Source organism: Penicillium bovifimosum (genome assembly GCF_028826915.1).
Source record: "Penicillium bovifimosum strain IBT 22155 chromosome Unknown utg000005l_segment0_segment0, whole genome shotgun sequence".
In the NCBI taxonomy this organism is placed as follows: domain Eukaryota; kingdom Fungi; phylum Ascomycota; class Eurotiomycetes; order Eurotiales; family Aspergillaceae; genus Penicillium; species Penicillium bovifimosum.
Window position 1 is genome coordinate 2,555,054 of NW_026622714.1, and position 17,693 is coordinate 2,572,746.

Sequence of the window (17,693 nt, forward strand, 5' to 3'; positions counted from 1 at the left end):
TACACAAACTAGTACACAGTACACACCACCGCGGACTCCTCATCCCGATTCATCTCCTTGGCACATGGCGGAACTCCTTCTCCAATTCCCCGCTTGAAGCCATCTTGAATTTGCTCCGATCTTTCCCCAAGTCGGTGGACCGGTGAACCATTTTCTGTGCCTGACTAAATAGTCCTCTACGCTGAAGCTCCAGCCCGCCAATCACTATCCTCTTGAACTATTTCTTCATCTTGTTTCACAGCTTAACACCCCGCAATCGGAGGCAAAAGGTGTGACTGGAGAACATCCTGACAGCGCCCCCCGACATTACCCCCGGAATTGATCTACAATCTCACATTCACAAGCCCATCACAAGCAGATCACAAGCCCCAATCGGTAATTTCCTTGCCGAGAAAACAAGCCCTGGGGACAGCAAAAAGATCAAATAAGCCTCCCATTAGCAGACGCTATTATCAATAGCACAGACACATCAAAATTCGATCTCTGATAAGGCGCGAAATACGCCACCGAGGAGCTTGGACCCTGACTAACCCACACATTCCGGCTTCACCCGCTACCTGGTACCTTGTCCATCGTACAATATTGAAACATCAGGCAATATGCACGAGCAGTCGCTTTTCGCCTCGGTCCCGGTTCATCAACATCATGAACTTCTTCAGCAGCTCGCTGGATTGACGGCCATGCAGCCCCGCCACTGCTTAGAGCGGCGGTTGATCTTCAAAGCCTTCCGCAAACCTGGCCTGGCGGGGCGCACTGGAGCCAGTCAGGACCTCCAGCAGGGGGACCTGCAGCGGTTGAATAAGATGCTCAATGGAAACTTGTACTACACTCAAGTGATTGGTTCGGTCTCCGAACAAGATTTCGGGTCCACTGCCCAAATCGATCAGGATACTCAGATGGCCGGCACGGACAACGCAGAGCGGGATGGTTCTCCATCTTCATCTTATGACTATGAACGTCAATCTTGGAGGCTGGAGTTCCGGGATATCCCTGAAGCCGGGACACGGTCAGCGGTCACGTCACGTTTCATGTCGAGCGCGGCCCTGCCGCGGGGGGATGTCGTGCAAGCTATGAATGCGTGGGGCTACAAGTGAGTGGCGCCATCGAATCAATATCATGATCATAGGCACTAACGCGGTTTGCTCTAGCTTCGTCACTGAGTATGTCGTCGAGGGTGATATGTTTGTCCACAATGGCATTGCTATTTTCTTGCATCGCGTACTGCACTACCCTGATGGCGGTGACTCGAACTTGCCTCGACAGCAGCTGCCTGCTCTGAAGGATATGACTCTGCTAGAGAAGAGCGGAAGCTATGTTCTTCAGGCCTTCATCATTGTCCAGGACGGTAGCAACCAGGAGACCATGAAGACTGCCTCGCAGCATCTCTTCGGGCTACGGGAGCAATTGAAGCCCGCGGTTCTCTTGGAACAGGCAGACCGCTTGTCACTTGATACGCGGGCGAAGTAGGACACTTCTGTCGGTTCGTTCGGACATGGCGACCACAATATCCTTGGTGTCAGACGAACCCGCAAGAGGTACGACGTTGATAGACGCCTCACACATATTTTATTTCGGGCAAAATAACTGAAGATACCCATCATAGCAATCGATTTAAACGAACGTTTTTCTCTTTTCAAACTCGTAGTCCTAAGTCACCTCGTTCTGTATTGTACTGGTCCATCGTCAATGACCACTTTGAGTGACCTAGAACATGTGACTTCGTGATTCATCCCGCGTTCCCGACGCGTGGACTGCAGACCTCAAATCCAACTACGACTCGTCAAAAGCCGATCGAATCACTAACTGCACATTGAATATATAAATTCCTAACGACGTTTTCCCTCACTCGCACCGCCAGAATGGCCGAGGGGGTAGCCAAAAGGAGTGCCTCCCCCAACCAAGCCATCTCTCCACCACCACTTCGCCGCAAGGTTGAATCGACGATAACGAGTGAGTCTATTCTCGCCGCTGGATTTCTACACCCGCTGATACCTCTTGATTAGAGAAATCGGCGGCAAATTTCTTCACCCCCGCCTCGCAAAAGAAACCCGCCCCGATCACATGGCGGGTCATCGGCACGAGTGTCGTTATCGGAAAACAGACGACGGGCCAGCCAATTCCGCCCACCGATAAACAGCGCCGGATCGCTGGCTTTGACTTGGTCAGTGGCCGAAACCGAAGACGATGGCAGTCAGCGTCGAAACGAAAAGATCGCCTTGCTGACGGCGACATATAGGATTCAACTTTGATTAAGACCAAATCGGGCAATGTCTTCCCCAAATCTGCCACTGATTGGCAATGGTGGAATACCAAGGTCCCTGGGCGGCTCAGGGAATTACATTCGGAAGGGTTTGTTCATGATTGGAGTGGAGGATCGGTTGATTCGCTTTAGCTCACTCTATCGCAGGTATCAAGTTGTGATTTTCTCAAACCAAAAGAGAATAAGTGTCCAAAAGGATATTAAAGGTGGAAAAACGGAATCGAAAAGTCTGTCAAACTTCAAAGAAAAACTCACGGCCGTTATGACGGAACTGGGTTTCCCGCTCAGTGTTTACGCGGCGACGACAGACCCTGAATATCGGAAACCCCGTCTTGGAATGTGGCGCGAGTTCCTTGATGACTACGACCTTGATGTCGCGGGCGTTGACCTGCCGGCATCGATTTTCGTCGGTGATGCGGCTGGAAGGCCGGGTGATCATTCGGCTGTGGACCGGTAAGAGTTCTATAGCTGTCGCATGTTGTGGCAGGATCTGATTTTGCTCATAGGGGACTTGCTACCAACATCGGTATGCCGTTCAAGACCCCCGAGGAATTCTTCCTTGGGCAGACCACGGAGCCTGCGCCGAAGCTTTTCGAGCCTATGTCCTTTGTCAAGCCAGATCTTGAAGAACCAGGTATGTATCTAGAATTTGGTTATTTCATTACATGCGGAATCAGAATTGCCTTCCCAGCAAGACACCAGACTTTGGCAATTTATTGACAGATTTTCGTCATAGCCAAACCGTTCACTCGCAAGTATCCACTGGAACTTGTTATTTTCTGTGGCAGCCCAGGTGCCGGGAAGTCTACATTCTACTGGAATCACCTTCAGCCTCTAGACTATGAACGAGTAAACCAAGATATCTTAAAGACGGTACGTCGCCCACTCCGCACTGACGACGACACCTAGCGCTAACGAACAACAGCGCCCGAAGTGCCTCAAGGTTGCTCGCGAGCACTTGGAGGCCAAAAGATCCGTGGCAGTCGGTAAGTCATTGCTGCCTTTCGCTGTACCTTCATCTGCACATTTAGACCAAACTAACCCCGGACCCCATAGACAACACCAATGCCGACCCAGAAGCACGAGCCCATTGGACATCTCTCGCAAAAGAGTTCAAAATTCCCATCCGCTGTGTCCATTTCATCTCCACGCCAGAGCTATGCCGACACAACAACGCCGTCCGAGCATCTAACAAAGAACTGGTATGTATCTTTAATAGACCCCCAACCCCAAAGTCGTCGTTGCATTCTCATCCCACTCAGAACCCCGAATCCCGAACCTCGCTCCCTGGCATCGCCTTCGGGGACTTCGCCCGCCGCTACCGCGCACCAACGCTGGACGAAGGCTTCGACGATATCATCCCCGTCGAGTTCACGTTCCGCGGCAGCGAAGAAGCGAAGAGGCTTTGGAGCCAGCATTGGGTCTGAGGGTGTCACGGCTATGTAGTATCGCTCGACTCGTCTGCACCCAAGCCCTGTAGCTTATGCTCATCATCATCTTCATTGACGCTACTTCTGCAGACTTGAAGCTGAAACAACACTCGTATTCCCTGGCGGGCTTCGCCTGTCATAGACGGATGTTGAACTCGACTGCGTCAAGGCGTGTTCCTTGTGCCGTAATCTGAGAGACCCTGTCCAGCATCCTCGGCTCTTCCGTAGCTGGGGCTTGGATTGCGGAATGACTTATATTAGATATTGACTAGATCCTATAGTTGAGTTCATTATCGTCGAAGGCCATGTACTTCTATGGATCTACGCCTCCTGGCATCCATTGGCACATGTTCCTCGTAGACTTCCTACAAAGCACACAAGTCGCCAGATTCACAATACCATCTACACTCGGCCGGTAACTAGCTACTGTCGGTTTCCCTCTAGTCAGATGTAATGAAATATGACTCACAGCCTAAGAGTCAGCACATGCCCAAGACAAGGCATGCCCTCAATGACATGTCTTAACTCAATCGAACCATACTAGTCTATACAAGTGCTTGTTTAGTACCAGAGTCCCACATCAACTTCTTTACTGCGATGAATATTCAATAATTTGTAATAGATAAGGTACAGTATGTATACACCTACCTAAATAAGGTCAAATGGCGGTATCTTCACAACGTGGCCCTGACCCACATCACCAAGTCACCCGCTTCATTCCCATTGTACATGTGACTCATAGCGCCCTACTTTGCGGCATTATTGCTTACTGTAGGTACTGTGAATTCTATTATGCACTGCGTCAACCTCTAGCATTACGGAAGTACTGTGTATGCACACGTGTGTCCATGTATCTATCCATTGTGGAGAATGTCTAGTCTACCTAAGACGGGGTTTCTGAGGAAAGAATTGTAACTGTCGGGCATGTAAGGTTTGTGTATAGTATATACATATGGAAAATCCGTATATTCGGATGCTTTTGGGTAGATGCAAAGTCTATAGGTACAACGGCAGGTAGGCTTGGTGTATGGGGTATATAGTATAGTTCAAACAAGCGACAAGACAAAAGGAGAGGATGGGTGGTGGACCCAGTCGGTGGAAGTTGAATTCTCCTTTTTTTTTCCTTTCTTGTTGTTGGCTGCGGTGGCTTGCGAGGGAGCGAGACAAGACACCAGAAAGAAAAGAAAGAAAAAAGAACAGAGAAACCAAGACCACGAAAGTAAATTCGGTAGAGACGAAGGAGAGGCATGACTCGGAGCGAGAACAGTAGTCGCTTTGTCCGAATCGTGAGGTCATGAATCATTAACGAGTCCAAGGGAAAAGAAGATGAAAGAGAGACATTAATCGTGATGCGGGCGAGAAGACAGATGCACGCGGGGAATATTCTATCGTCGTTATCGTTGCAGAGCGCTTCAAAGATGTGGAAATGGAGGAAATCGAAAGGGAAAAAAGGCAGACACGGTCTAAGGTCGAGAAACCAAGTCCTGGAAAAAGCGGAAGAAACTCCTCTTCTTCTCGGAGCGACAAGGGCCTGGAATCTCCGTAGCTGGCGCAACACTCATCGGACCAACGATATCCTCATCTCCCATCTCAGGAAACTTGTCGTTGTCATGTAGACGGGGAATGCAGACTTGTCGGCACGGGTTGATATTGGACTGTGTGAGAGTAAGAGCCACACCGTCGTCGGCATTCAGTTGGCTGAGCATGGCCTCGTGCTGCGTGGCCCACTCGCGGTTGATGGATTCCCATTTTTCGATAGTGAGCTTGTAGATGTTCGAGGTGACACCGTAGTGTTCGCCAGTGCGGACGAGGTGCTTGGCAAAGTTAGACCGCGCAATGTCCCAGTCCGCGCGCACCTGCTGGAAATTCCCAATGTCGCAGACCACAGGCACGTATGGCTCGGGTGTGATGTTGAAGTTGGCGTGGCCGAGTTTGTTGGCCCATTCGTCGTTGGGGTCGGACAGGACGAGGGGAGTTGCATCGCCTGAGACTGTGCGCACGGTGCTGGCCCGAGGTCGGTTGAAAGAGGCCACGGAGGGCTTGGAGGAGAGCGGAGGTGAGGGGAGAACTCCCATGAATCGCGGGTCGGAGGTCACGTTGTAGTTGCAGGGTAACTGTTCGCTCACGTCGGCGACGGAAGGCGACTGCAGTGGTGACTGGACGCGGGAGGCTGCGACGCTTGTTGGGTCGTCCCCCATGAATGGGGGCAGGAGGGGAGTTGTCGCTTGCTGTACGTCGTTGTCGTCCTGGCTGAAACTGTTCGTCCGCGTGATATCGATTGGGCGGACGCCGGCCTCGCTGAGGCGTTCCTCGAAGATCGTTCGTGCAGGAGAAGGCGGGATAGAGTCGGATCGGCTCATGGGAGTGACAATGGGACTGGCCAAGGCAGAGGAGGCGGCTGAGTTGGCGCGCATTCGCAACTCATCCGGGAAAATATCGGATTCGCCACCACCGGAGGATCGTTTAGTCTTCCATCGAGCTGACATGGTCGATATATGCGAATTGATCCGTGAGACGCCTTTCAGCGAGACACTGTCTGAGCGTCTCTTCTTCGGTGATGGGGCAGTCTCCATTCCAGTATCGCTCAGATCGTAGTCATCTGAGTTGTGGACTGGTGAAAAATATGATCCTTCTGTACACATGTCATGATCAAAGTGCTCTGTAGGGTAGGTTAGCAACCATATACCACCGGAAAATCTGCGCATGCGCTGGAATGACACATACGGAAATAGTGATCTTCTATTGAGTCACGCGTGCAATCCTCTTCCTTAACCTCGGTCAAATGACTCCGACTAGGACAGTCCATGGAATTTCCCAGGCCTGTTGAAGAGACAAGAGATGACACAGAGCTGGAGACACGGTTGTGGCCGGTGACAGAGAACAAAGAAACGGCAGGCGAAGCCGGCGCAGAGGTATTAATAGTCAATGGGGAGCGCGGCTGGCGCAGAGGTGAATCCGCGTCGAGACTCCCTCGTGGCGCATCGAGCATTCGAGACAGTTTGTACATTGTCACAGGGTGAGCGTCGCTGAGGGACGTCGGGGAGGCTGGTATATAGGTGGGGAGGGTTGCAGATCAGCATTGGATGTGAGGGGCGGCCACAAGATAAAGAGAGACAGCGCTCGATTTCGAGCAAGTCCTGCCCTAAATGCCTTTGGGCGGGAAACGACGTGGCGGTGTGATAGAGAACAGAGTCGATAGAGACTACTAAATAGTCCGGGAGACGCGGGAACTGAAGCCTAGGGCCAGTTAGCATTCGATGAATCTCAAGGAACCGATGCAATCGAATGATTTCTGTCCAGGTTGGAAACGGCGGCCAAAAATACACCTCTAACAGCGGAAAACAGAAACAGAGAACGAATCCCACCGAGCGACGTGGACCAAACAAGTTGACCAGACCAGCTGGCTGGGCAGAAATGGATTCGCGGGGGGATTCTTTTCTTGCTTACAATCGGCAAACGGACTGCTGGAGCGAACAGGGAGATCCTGGTAATACAAAGGTTTGACCTCTTGCCTGTTGTCCCTTTTCGTTCTGGACTTTGTATGTTGTAGGGAAAGAGAGAGAGGATAGAGAGAAATGAGCAACAAAGGACCCTCTAGACTTTCTACGCTTCCATCAGATTCGCATCCATTGGAAAAAAGGTGACTAACCTTCAGGCCAATGAAGTTAAGTTGCCGATCGGTTCCAAATTCTGCTCCGTCAGTTCCGATGGTTGACACGATCGATACCGTGGTACTAAGCAGTCTGGAATTGTTCTTTTGTCAATTAATTAATAAATTTATTTATTTCCCTTTCTCTAAATCTGTTTAACTGTCTAGTCCATAAATACTACAATACAATATCAATCAACCCTCAAATACAATTGTTCGATTGTTTCTCAAACCAACCTCAACGGCTACACAGATCTGCTGTGTAGCCCCATGTTTTACCGATTGCAATCCTTCCGGGACCCTTTTCTCGATTAGGTCTATTCTTGTGTGTGCGATCGGCAACATCTAGACTGAAGTGGATTCAATAGGAAGCCATTATGATGACATTTTTCCTCCAGTCGCTTACTGCTGATTCGCCATTCAAGTGGGGAAAAGTCTAAAAGATATTGGACACGTCCTGTCCTTGGCCCATAAATCTTATTGTTGTGTTGGATATCAGGTGTAGTGTGTAGTATCTACAACACACGGACAACGGCAATGCTAGTACGTTTGTCACAATCGACTGTTCAGTTCTGTTTACTTGATCATCGTCATCTGGCCCAGATCGCCGATCTTCAATTGACAACTGACAACCTGGAAAAAACATACTCATCCCCAATTCTACATCCATTCACACGGGCTGGTGCATCCACCCGTTTGAATTCAGAGCTCCGACGACGCTGAGTAACCGCGGACAAGGTCCCGTCCCGTAGACGTCAGAACTTTGTCCGAAATATGACGAGCAGGTCGCACGGCCATTCCTGGAGGGGTTACCAGTTCGAAAATCTGTCTGGCGCCTTCGTAGTTAGGGCGGTGCTAGCCGGGTATAATAGAATAGTGCTGTCCTACGCATCATACCTCTGTGAACTCCGAATGAGACCTAGGCTGGACTTCGGAGCACTACAACATACAAACACACACTTACAACATACTGCGTAGTCAGTGATACTGGGCGTAGAGAGAAGCATCCATCCAATCACGGTAAACATCGGTTATCTCACACCCATACACAGAGACACAGGAAGAAATAGGAACAGATGCCATACTCTTCCATTCTCTGGCACCAGACGTCAGATCCACATGGCCAACCCAAAATTTCAACGTTCTTCGGGGATTCGGGGAACATTCTTTGTTCCATGGTGATTGGAGGGTTATTTCTGCCTGAGGCGGAGAGGGTAAATGCAGTCCCGTACCAGGTTTGGGGCCTTTTTCCCGGCTCAAGTCCCTTGGACGAGGGTGAGGCGTTGGTTCTTGGCACAGTGACCGGGATTATCGTGAAAAAAAAAATCTGTTGTAGATAGGTCACTTTCTGTCTCCGGTTTTTCTTCTTTTGCCTCTCCTACAAAGTACCTCCTTCAGCTGAGAATCAATTCTGTTGATATATCACCTGCTTTCTATTCTAGACTTTGCCCCTGGAGATCTTCGATCGCATCTCTCGCTAGAAGCATCCCTGCAGCTCACTAGAACAGAGCAGGAACTGTGATGCACCTCGAAATGGCATAGTGGAAGTGTGAAAACTCGGTTGGCCAATTATATGTACTCGGTTGGAGGTTAAGCGAAAACCTAATCGCGTGGGATTTCCGAGATAAGCAACCTAATCAGGAAGGCAATCCGCCCGCTGGTTACTAGCTATGTCATAACCAAGAAACCTGTCTGACTGGAACCGCATGGCAAAAGGCATGGCAAATCACATGGCAAGTATTCAATGCGCGAGCTACTGTAGAACAATTTAGATGGATGTGTCTGCTATGAGACGCTATATAACATAAAAATCAAGTAGATCAAAACTGCCATTGCTGTAGCCAATTTGCCATCAGCGCGGCAGAAATAGGCCCCAGCGCTCGCATGCTGACACTCGCCTCTCTCGCCCGACGGACATCCAGCGCCACCGACAAGGCACCGCCCTCATCTTGCAGTGCACGGTAGAAATCAAGCAGCTTGAGCGCAGGTTTTGAGGCAATATCCGCGCTGCTGGGATTGGGTATACTTTCTAGCTCAGAAACCCACGCCGATAACGCCACTGGCTCGACCTCATACTTGCTTTGAACAGCGGGAATCAACGATGACCAAGGTGCCACTTCCGGATTCGTGAGATGGAATACCGCACACAATGGCTCGGGGGAGCTGCTATGACGTGTGTTGACAATCTCCACTATGATGTGGGATAAAGTATCCTAGATGAAGTAAATCAGAAAATGATCAGCGGTAAGTCTCGGGTGATAGGAATTGGTCAATGGTGCAGAGCAGCATAGTGCGCAGTTCGTATTCGGGGGTTCTTGTCGGGGGTTCTTACCACTGGTACCCAATCGACCGCGGTCGAGCCCAAGCTATTGGGTATTTTACCCATCGTTTTCGAGGTCGCGATGATCGTTGGCAGCCATTCCTGCGGATTCCATAGTCCGCTTGCGCTAGTCGGTCCTGCGATCTGTCCGACGCGATACACCGTTGTCGGAACCTGGGACCGTCGCGATGCCTCTAGACAGATGCGCTCGGCGACGTGCTTGGATTCACCGTAGCCTTGTGGGAGAACCGCTGCACAGTCCTCCAATGGTACTTCTGGCACCGAAGATCCCATTTCAGGGGTCCAGGCTCCCACCGTGCTGATGGAGGAAATGAAGTGAAGGTGGGCATTGTGCCGGCTGCTCAAGCTGAAATCGACGAAGCGTCGCACGCCTTGGATGTGAGTGTCCTCGAAGGAATCGACGGAATGATTGAAGTCGACTTTCCAGGCGTTGTGGATGATGGTGTCAACTGAGCCAAGTAGTTCTTGGTATTTGGATTCGCTCAGTCCGAATCGTGGTTCTCCAAATGAAGCTTGCAGAAATTCGACCTTGTCTGTCCAGTCATTCGCGCCAAGATGCAATTCTTTCTGTTCGAAGCTCTTTCTCTGTCGTGATTCGGCGGGCGAACGATTCAAGCAGTAGACTTTGGCGATTCCTTTGCTACTCAGCAACGTATGCAGTAGATAGGTTCCCAGTGAACCAGTTGATCCAGTCAGGATCACCGTTGAAGGCGAAGGCAATCCGCCTTGAGGTTTGGCTTCCCGTGCTGGCAGATCCGAAGTGTACTTCTCCACTAGAGTCTGGATCTTCTCCGCTCGCGGGACACCAGCTTGTACTTCCCCATTCAGGATGTTCATCACGACCTGCGACAATCGCTCAACTGTCGGGTTGACATAGATGGTTTGGGCGTCGGTGGTCGCTGTCGTCACATCCGGCCGTCGCAGTTGGATACTCTTCTGCAATATCTGAGAGACCTGGATGGTCATCAGAGAATCAAGCCCGGCAGAGTAAAAATCGTCAGTGTCTGCAATATCCGACTTTCCCAGGACGCGAGCAATAATCTGGCGAGTGTACGCTGTAACACTCTCGTTGTCCAAGGTCTCTGGTAGAGGGTCCAAGTCATCCTCGAGGTCCTTGGCATAGATTGCATCGATCTCCTTCTCAAACTCTCGAAGAACCGCTCGACGCTGTACGGTGCCTTTGGGGGTCCTCTTGAAAGGCTTCGACTTCGGTGCGACACCGATCTTGTTCTTCATCACCCGACCATGAGCAGCGATGGTCTGGTTGGCCGCTTGTACAGCCGGCCAGATTTCCTCAATGAGGGCCTTCTCGTCCATACCCGAGGCCCCATCACTTGGCTCAACGAGCAACGCAGCCTGGAACCGGGATTGACCAACCACGACTGCCCTTGCAACCAGTGGGTGTCCTTCAATGATGACCTCCATCTCAACAGGATTGAACTTCTCGCCGTTGCTGAGGACAGTCACATCATCCTTACGCCCATAGAACTTCCACAAACGTGGATTCGTCGGGTGTCTGGTATAGAGATCGTTGGTCGGATACACATTGATGTCAGGGAACGTATGGAAGATGCCTTTGAAGTCGCGAGCGTTTTCCTGCCGAGGAATGACCAATTCAAAGATACCATCACCGACTTCTTGCATGTCCACGCCGTAGGCTTCACTCCAATCGAAGTAGCCCCAGTCGGCAGGATCTTCCGGTACCAACGATGCAATCCAGCCGATTTCGCTGGTCCCGATGACCGTCACAATCTGGGTATACTTTCGCAGTCGATCCCCAATCTCTGGGGAGAGAGATGCGCCGCCGTAGTATATCGCCTTGAGATTCTTCAGACAGGCTAGTGCTTCGTCGGAGTAGCTCATGTCTTCCAGGAGCGAGGGAGGACACATCGCGCCTGTGGGCCGGCCAGTGCGCAAAATCTCCACCATGTAGTCGACGGATATGGGCTTGTCTGGGCCGAGCATGACAGGCACCCCGAACCATACCGAGTATATGTAACCTAGCAGTCCCATGAGATGGAAACTCGGCGCCAGTGCCAGCATCGTGTCTTCTTGGCCCAGATTGTAGAATACAGCTGGTTGCCGACCTTCCGGCACCGCGAGATGCGCGCTAGCTTCGAAAGTCATCATAAAGCCATTGGTGAGATGTACGGGCTTTGGCAGGCCTGTGGCAGGAATTAGCGCGGGTTTCAGAGCTCTCGTTCATGAGACTTACCGGTCGTTCCAGAGCTATGAATTATGCAAATTGTGTCGTCCTCGGCCTCGGCATAAGACTTGGAGTACGGATAATGCCGCAGACCACTCTCATCACTGAAGATCGTCTCTACCGACGGGAGTTGGAAGAGGTTCAAGCCGGGAACAAGTGCCTGGATGCCCGAAACCAGTGCCTGGCGCTCCTCGCTGAAGAAGAACTTGGTGCAGTTTGTCACTTTCAGTAGATGAACATGGGCTTCGTCCGCGTTCCTGGGTGAAGGCAGAAAGGCCTATCGACTTCTGTCAGCTAGGTGCTCTCACTTTGACTTCAACGGATGCTTTCAGTTTCTTACCTGGTATCCAGTCTTTTGGCAAGCAAGCAAAAATATAAAATAACGAATATCATTGCCTCCCATGTAAGCCAATGTTTCCCGAGAGGTTGCGGGTCCGATAGTGCTTTCGATCCACCAAGACATGGCATTCACAGCCTGCGCCAGGTCCTTTATCGAAATCTCTCGGAAGCCATTGCTCGTTTCCGATCCCTGTGGAATGACTGCAAAGCGTTGGCTGGGAGTTGCCGCAGCACGGCTATCAACTGTTGTTGCCAGCAGCCTCTTCACGTGGGACTCCATGGTCTAGAGATAGGTTATAGGTGAATTGATGTCTATTTGGATTCAAGTAACGAAAAGAATAGTGCGATGTGTTTGGATCATCCATTGGAAGAGGGCACCATTCTTTATATAGTTCAAAACATTCCAAACTTTACATAAAAGCAATTAAGCAAAGACCGAAGGCCGAAGACCCGATTGTTACCAACCCAGTCAGAGAGAAGGCAAGTGGGATGGAGTTTGCAGATCACCCTTACTGGGTACTCATAAGGCATAAGCACCTGATATATGGAGAGTTATACTTTTCAGCCCCACTTGGCAAAGCTTACTTCCGCCCAATCCAGCATTATGGGCCCTTGTGCTGACTTTGGGCTTCACAACTACTGCACCCCGTGCCCTATGTACGTCAATCAACTGCCGGACTACGGAGGTAATATGAGGGAATAACATCTAATGAAGCGGATTTCGTGCTTAACTGTGCACTCTACCATTTGTGCTCTGATTTACAATCTTCTAATGTCGACGTTCCTGTGTATCCGAATATGCCTAACTAGGGATATCCATAAGCTTTGTGGCGTCATGAGCCGAGAGCCGAAATGTATACACGTAGATATGTTCTAGGTAGGAGGTACTCTGGATCCAGATGGATTTATAATTCATTTATCCATATGGACGTGATAAGAGAGATGTCTCGGGCGAGATCATTCATGAAGTATCCATGTGGAGGGTTTGCTGTAGCCAATTGAACCAAATGAACCTAGCAAGGGGACAACTTCAACCCCGGACAACTGCGTATTCAGATCCAACCTAAAAGGCTAAATGTCTATCTGAAGATGATTAGATCATGCGGGTCCTATTTTTAGGGCCCGAACAACGAATATAGATAGGTTCATGCTATTCCGATGACGGTATTCGTTACGAATATATGCAATTAGACATTTTGCATGAATGTCTTAAAATCTATACCTCTGTGAAGGGAAAGAAGGAGGACTGGATATTGTATGGTCGGGTGGCATTTGGTATGGCCTCTGTCAATCCCCAGCTGCTCGGCTTCCGTGCCGAGTCCCTTGTCCATCACGTCATGGAACCTGGGGGAGCTGTAATGGACTTGTCCTCCCACGTGAACTTCCACATCGCCACTGGTGTGAACGGCGGAACGTCTAAACGGTTGGGGATAAAGATTAAAGACCTTGGACAGTTGGAATTCATGGGGTCCGGGGGTAGTTCTGGATCTGTTCAAGATTCACTAGGTTACTGTCCGTGGACAAACAAACTGCACGTGATATACTTTCTCTTATTGGGTGGGAGTTGGCCTTGGCCTTGCGAATACGAATATTCGTAGACGTCTGTGAATATCTCACAATGTTATGGAATAATGAATATGTCTTCGTGCAGAGTGCAGAGTGCAGACCCCTTCCTATTTTCCAATAGCCTATGCCATGTACGAAACTCATAACTAATGAGTGTGCTCCGACCTCCAAGTGTAACCATCTCCAATCCACGTGATCGTATACTATCGGTCAACTTTCCGACCTCGGACTCCAACTGCCGAGTTCACCCCAAACACATTTCGGCTCTTGGGCGTTGAAGTTGCTCAATTGCTTTTGATACAAAAAGCTTTAGCTTGGTTCCTACAGGAACATATCTGCCCATCCGACATGAAGTTCTCCTATATCACGGCTGCGGCCATTATCGCCGGCGTCAAGGCTTCTCCGCACCCCGCACTCGAGCAGCAACAGCTCCTGAGCGTGCCATCTCAATCTGCGCCATCTGCGCCCAGCTACAGCCAAACAAGCCTAGACGATATAATCCGCGATTCACCTCTTCTCTCCCTCCACCGCGACCTAGTCAAGATTGAATCGATCTCCGGCAATGAACACGATGTCGGCAACTTCGTCGCCCAGTACCTCGAAGCCCGGGACTTCACCGTGGTAAAGCAAGAAGTGCCCCAAGTAAAGGGCAAAGAAGCCACCAAACCGCGTTACAACATCTACGCAACTCCAACGTCCTCCACAGAACCCCCCTCAATCCTCCTCACAAGCCACATCGACACCGTGCCTCCCTTCATCCCATACTCCGTGCACGAAGCCGAACCCTCCACCACTACAGAACGAGAGAACATCATCCTCTCCGGCCGCGGCTCAGTCGACGCAAAAGGCAGCGTCGCCGCCCAAATCTTCGCAACCCTCGAAACCCTCGCCAAAAATCCAAACGCGAACCTCGGCCTCCTCTTCGTCGTCGGCGAAGAAATCGGCGGCGACGGCATGAAAGTCTTCTCCGACTCACCCCTCAACCCGAAATCATCCCTCAAAACCGTCATCTTCGGCGAGCCAACGGAAGCAGCCCTCGTTGCGGGCCACAAGGGCATGCTCGGCTTCAAGGTTCTCGCCCACGGCACAGCCGCGCACTCCGGCTACCCCTGGCTCGGAAAAAGCGCCGTCTCGGCCATCCTGCCTGCACTGTCGCGCGTCGATGTTCTCGGCAACACGCCTGTCGAAAAGGGCGGGTTGCCTGCTTCGCCGAAGTACGGGCCGACGACGCTGAATATCGGTGTTATTCGGGCTGGTGTTGCGACTAATGTCGTTCCTAAGGAGGCGTGGGCTGATGTCGCTGTGAGGTTGGCGGCTGGGACGCCGGCTGAGGCGAGAGAGATTATTCAGCGGGCTGTTGATAGTGCTGTTGAGGGCCAGGAGGCTAAGGTTGTTTTGGACTTTACTTCGCATAATGAGTCTTATCCTCCGCAGGATTTGGATGTTGATGTTGATGGGTTTGAGGTTACGACTGTTAATTATGGGACTGATGTGCCGAATTTGGATGTCAGGGCTGGGGTTAAGAGGTACTTGTATGGGCCTGGTAGTATCTTTGTTGCCCATGGTGATCATGAGGCTTTGAATGTTCGGGAGATTGAGGATGCTGTGGTGGGTTACAAGAGGTTGATTGAGGCTGCGCTGGAGAGGGAGGAGAAGGGTGAGGTTGGTGTATGAGTGATACATGTCTCTTGCATCCATCTTATCCTGACAAATATGGTATCAACCTGTACCTATTGCCCTGTCAAACATGGGATCTAGTCTTGCACATATACATGTCTAGGTAGCTATTGCATCCATATAGGCGTCCAAAAGAAGGAAAACTCACAGAGCACTAGAGACTATTTACGCTACTAGGCTGCTACACTGAGACATCCAGGGTGAGCAATAACTGACATGGCTCTTAGCTCTAGTTATACTAGCAGCGTCAATATAACATGATAAGAGATACTTAATCATGACTACCTACGGACTGAAACTGGCTTTTAAAAAGAAGTGGATGAAGCTAACACTCAGCAATTGAGGCTGGGGCCACCTGGTAACAGATAAAGAAAACACCAAATTCATCGATTTCGATGAATATTTGAAGTCAGAAGCCCACCGATACCCACCGGGCACCGACAAGCCTCACATTGTACACTCACGAGAAGTCAGGGGCTGGAGAGGGTGTTTTGGCATGTGCACGGAAGAGTGATTCTTCCGTGCCGGTCACATGCCGTAGCCCACAAGTACTGTGTACAACACAACACAAGGGCCACATTTTTATCTCAGCATGCTCAGACCGGAGTACAACCAGGACACGCACCCGGAAGATTATGTGCGGGTTCAGTTGATGCTTCATCACCCCTTCGAGAAAGACACAGATTTGTTAACCATCGATGAACAAGTTTTCCCGACCTTTAGGAGCACCTTCGCGTACTGTGTGCTAACCACCACGACCACGAGGACGACCACTACGGCAATGGGGACGTCGCAGACGAACCGGAGGATCTGTACGATGAACCTATCCAAGGTCAGGACGACGGCCCAAAACGGTCTTGGGAGGATTTTGCAGCACGGTACACGTACGGACGGCGTAACGAAGTGCCCCTGGGACCGGCGCCAGCGTCAGTAGTGACTTACAACGAGACTGTACACATGGCACTACTGCTCGTTCAGGCTGTCGGGATGAGCGGCGGAGGTAATGACAAGATCTGCTGGGTGCTCGGTTCTGAAGCCTTTCCAGAAATCCGGCTCGGGCGCACAGCGTCCAAGATGTGCAGCCCAATCGTTCGTTACGTCCACATCGTGCCAACCAAGTGCTTCCGTGTCGTCCACGACGTCGGTGTGGTCTTCTCGGTCAGGTAACGGTGCTGCAAAGGCCCCCCAAGACCCTATTGGGCCGTTGTCTTGGGTAGGTTCATCGTACAGATCCTCCGGTTCGTCTGAGACGTCCCCATTTCCGTAGTGGTCGTCCTCGTGGTCGGAGTGGTTAGCACGACAGTACGCAAAGGCAGCCCTGAATGTCAAGATAACTTGTTCGTCTATGGTTAATAGATATGTCTCTCTCTTGAAGGGGTGATGAAGCATCAGCCGAACGCGAGCATAATCCTCCGGGTGCGTGTCCGGGTTGTCCTCCGGCCAGTAGGACAAAATCCTGTCCCGCGCCAGGAGCGCCCTGTACATCTTTCCAAAACAGGCGGCGGTTGAACTTCGGAACCGGGACCGTCTCCGTGAGGTGGAATCTTCAATTCTGCGCATCCTGGCCTCCAATAGCAACCCCGGAGCTGCGAGAGCCGATGATGATGTTGCGGGAAATCTGGCCAACGAGTTTTTGTCTCGATCGGCTGTCGTATCATGGTCCAGGAGAATATCTGGACGGAACGCGGCTCGTCATTGGCACCTTTGCAACGATCCGGGATATCATCTGGTCGGCTACGGATGTGGATCCGTTGCACACTCGCCCCGGCGCTCTTATCGTGACAGTCGATGGATACACTGGGCCGGCCTGGAAGACGGACGACCAGGGCCGCGCGTTACTCCCAATCCTGCCCGTTACGCGCACGTCCCTGATCGATGGGCCCTAATCTCGCAGCTCTGGGGTTGCTATTGGAGGCCAGGGTGCGCAGAATTGAAGATTCCACCTCACGGAGACGGTCAACCCAGCTCCCCGTAAATCTTGCGTACGCCATAACCGTACACAAGTCCCAGAGCGTGATCTTCGATCGCGCCGTTCTCGACATCAGCGACAAGAATTTACCATGGGTTTGTCTGCATTAATGATTGGTCGGTTCACCAGGCCTTGGATGTGAAATACCAATTTGTTCTATCACCATACGAGGTGGATTCTATTACAATAAGTCGACCATGTACAACAAGATTGATATACAAGTATATGAGTGCGAAGAAGCACGAACTCGCTGTGC

At 51.0% G+C, this 17,693-nt stretch overlaps 8 protein-coding genes across 8 annotated transcripts; 4 read left to right on the forward strand and 4 right to left on the reverse strand.

Annotated features, from left to right (window-relative positions):
- Positions 1-599: 599 nt before the first annotated feature.
- N7515_006147 (mediator of RNA polymerase II transcription subunit 18) lies at positions 600-1,467 on the forward strand (the record flags this gene model as incomplete). The annotated part of the gene is made up of 2 exons (XM_056666891.1): positions 600-1,090; positions 1,149-1,467. 2 exons carry the CDS (start codon positions 600-602, stop codon positions 1,465-1,467), a joined length of 810 nt encoding a protein of 269 aa, XP_056520487.1.
- A 392-nt stretch (positions 1,468-1,859) lies between these two features.
- On the forward strand, positions 1,860-3,687 carry N7515_006148 (putative DNA 3'-phosphatase Tpp1; the record flags this gene model as incomplete). The annotated part of the gene is made up of 9 exons (XM_056666892.1): positions 1,860-1,950; positions 2,004-2,161; positions 2,237-2,349; positions 2,408-2,713; positions 2,767-2,894; positions 2,997-3,133; positions 3,186-3,246; positions 3,317-3,462; positions 3,523-3,687. The coding sequence occupies 9 exons, from the start codon at positions 1,860-1,862 to the stop codon at positions 3,685-3,687; spliced, it is 1,305 nt and encodes a 434-aa protein (XP_056520488.1).
- Positions 3,688-5,153: 1,466 nt separating this feature from the next.
- On the reverse strand, positions 5,154-6,697 carry N7515_006149 (uncharacterized protein; the record flags this gene model as incomplete). The annotated part of the gene is made up of 2 exons (XM_056666893.1): positions 5,154-6,349; positions 6,415-6,697. The coding sequence occupies 2 exons, from the start codon at positions 6,695-6,697 to the stop codon at positions 5,154-5,156; spliced, it is 1,479 nt and encodes a 492-aa protein (XP_056520489.1).
- A 1,344-nt stretch (positions 6,698-8,041) lies between these two features.
- Positions 8,042-8,367, reverse strand: N7515_006150 (uncharacterized protein; the record flags this gene model as incomplete). Its single annotated transcript, XM_056666894.1, has 2 exons — positions 8,042-8,194; positions 8,311-8,367. 2 exons carry the CDS (start codon positions 8,365-8,367, stop codon positions 8,042-8,044), a joined length of 210 nt encoding a protein of 69 aa, XP_056520490.1.
- Positions 8,368-9,159: 792 nt separating this feature from the next.
- On the reverse strand, positions 9,160-12,505 carry N7515_006151 (putative NRPS-like enzyme; the record flags this gene model as incomplete). Its single annotated transcript, XM_056666895.1, has 4 exons — positions 9,160-9,552; positions 9,672-11,845; positions 11,896-12,163; positions 12,227-12,505. 4 exons carry the CDS (start codon positions 12,503-12,505, stop codon positions 9,160-9,162), a joined length of 3,114 nt encoding a protein of 1,037 aa, XP_056520491.1.
- Positions 12,506-14,139: 1,634 nt separating this feature from the next.
- N7515_006152 (M20 family metallopeptidase) lies at positions 14,140-15,465 on the forward strand (the record flags this gene model as incomplete). The annotated part of the gene is made up of 1 exon (XM_056666896.1): positions 14,140-15,465. One exon carries the CDS (start codon positions 14,140-14,142, stop codon positions 15,463-15,465), a length of 1,326 nt encoding a protein of 441 aa, XP_056520492.1.
- Positions 15,466-16,431: 966 nt separating this feature from the next.
- Positions 16,432-16,953, reverse strand: N7515_006153 (uncharacterized protein; the record flags this gene model as incomplete). Its single annotated transcript, XM_056666897.1, has 1 exon — positions 16,432-16,953. One exon carries the CDS (start codon positions 16,951-16,953, stop codon positions 16,432-16,434), a length of 522 nt encoding a protein of 173 aa, XP_056520493.1.
- A 119-nt stretch (positions 16,954-17,072) lies between these two features.
- On the forward strand, positions 17,073-17,354 carry N7515_006154 (uncharacterized protein; the record flags this gene model as incomplete). The annotated part of the gene is made up of 1 exon (XM_056666898.1): positions 17,073-17,354. One exon carries the CDS (start codon positions 17,073-17,075, stop codon positions 17,352-17,354), a length of 282 nt encoding a protein of 93 aa, XP_056520494.1.
- Positions 17,355-17,693: the final 339 nt, after the last annotated feature.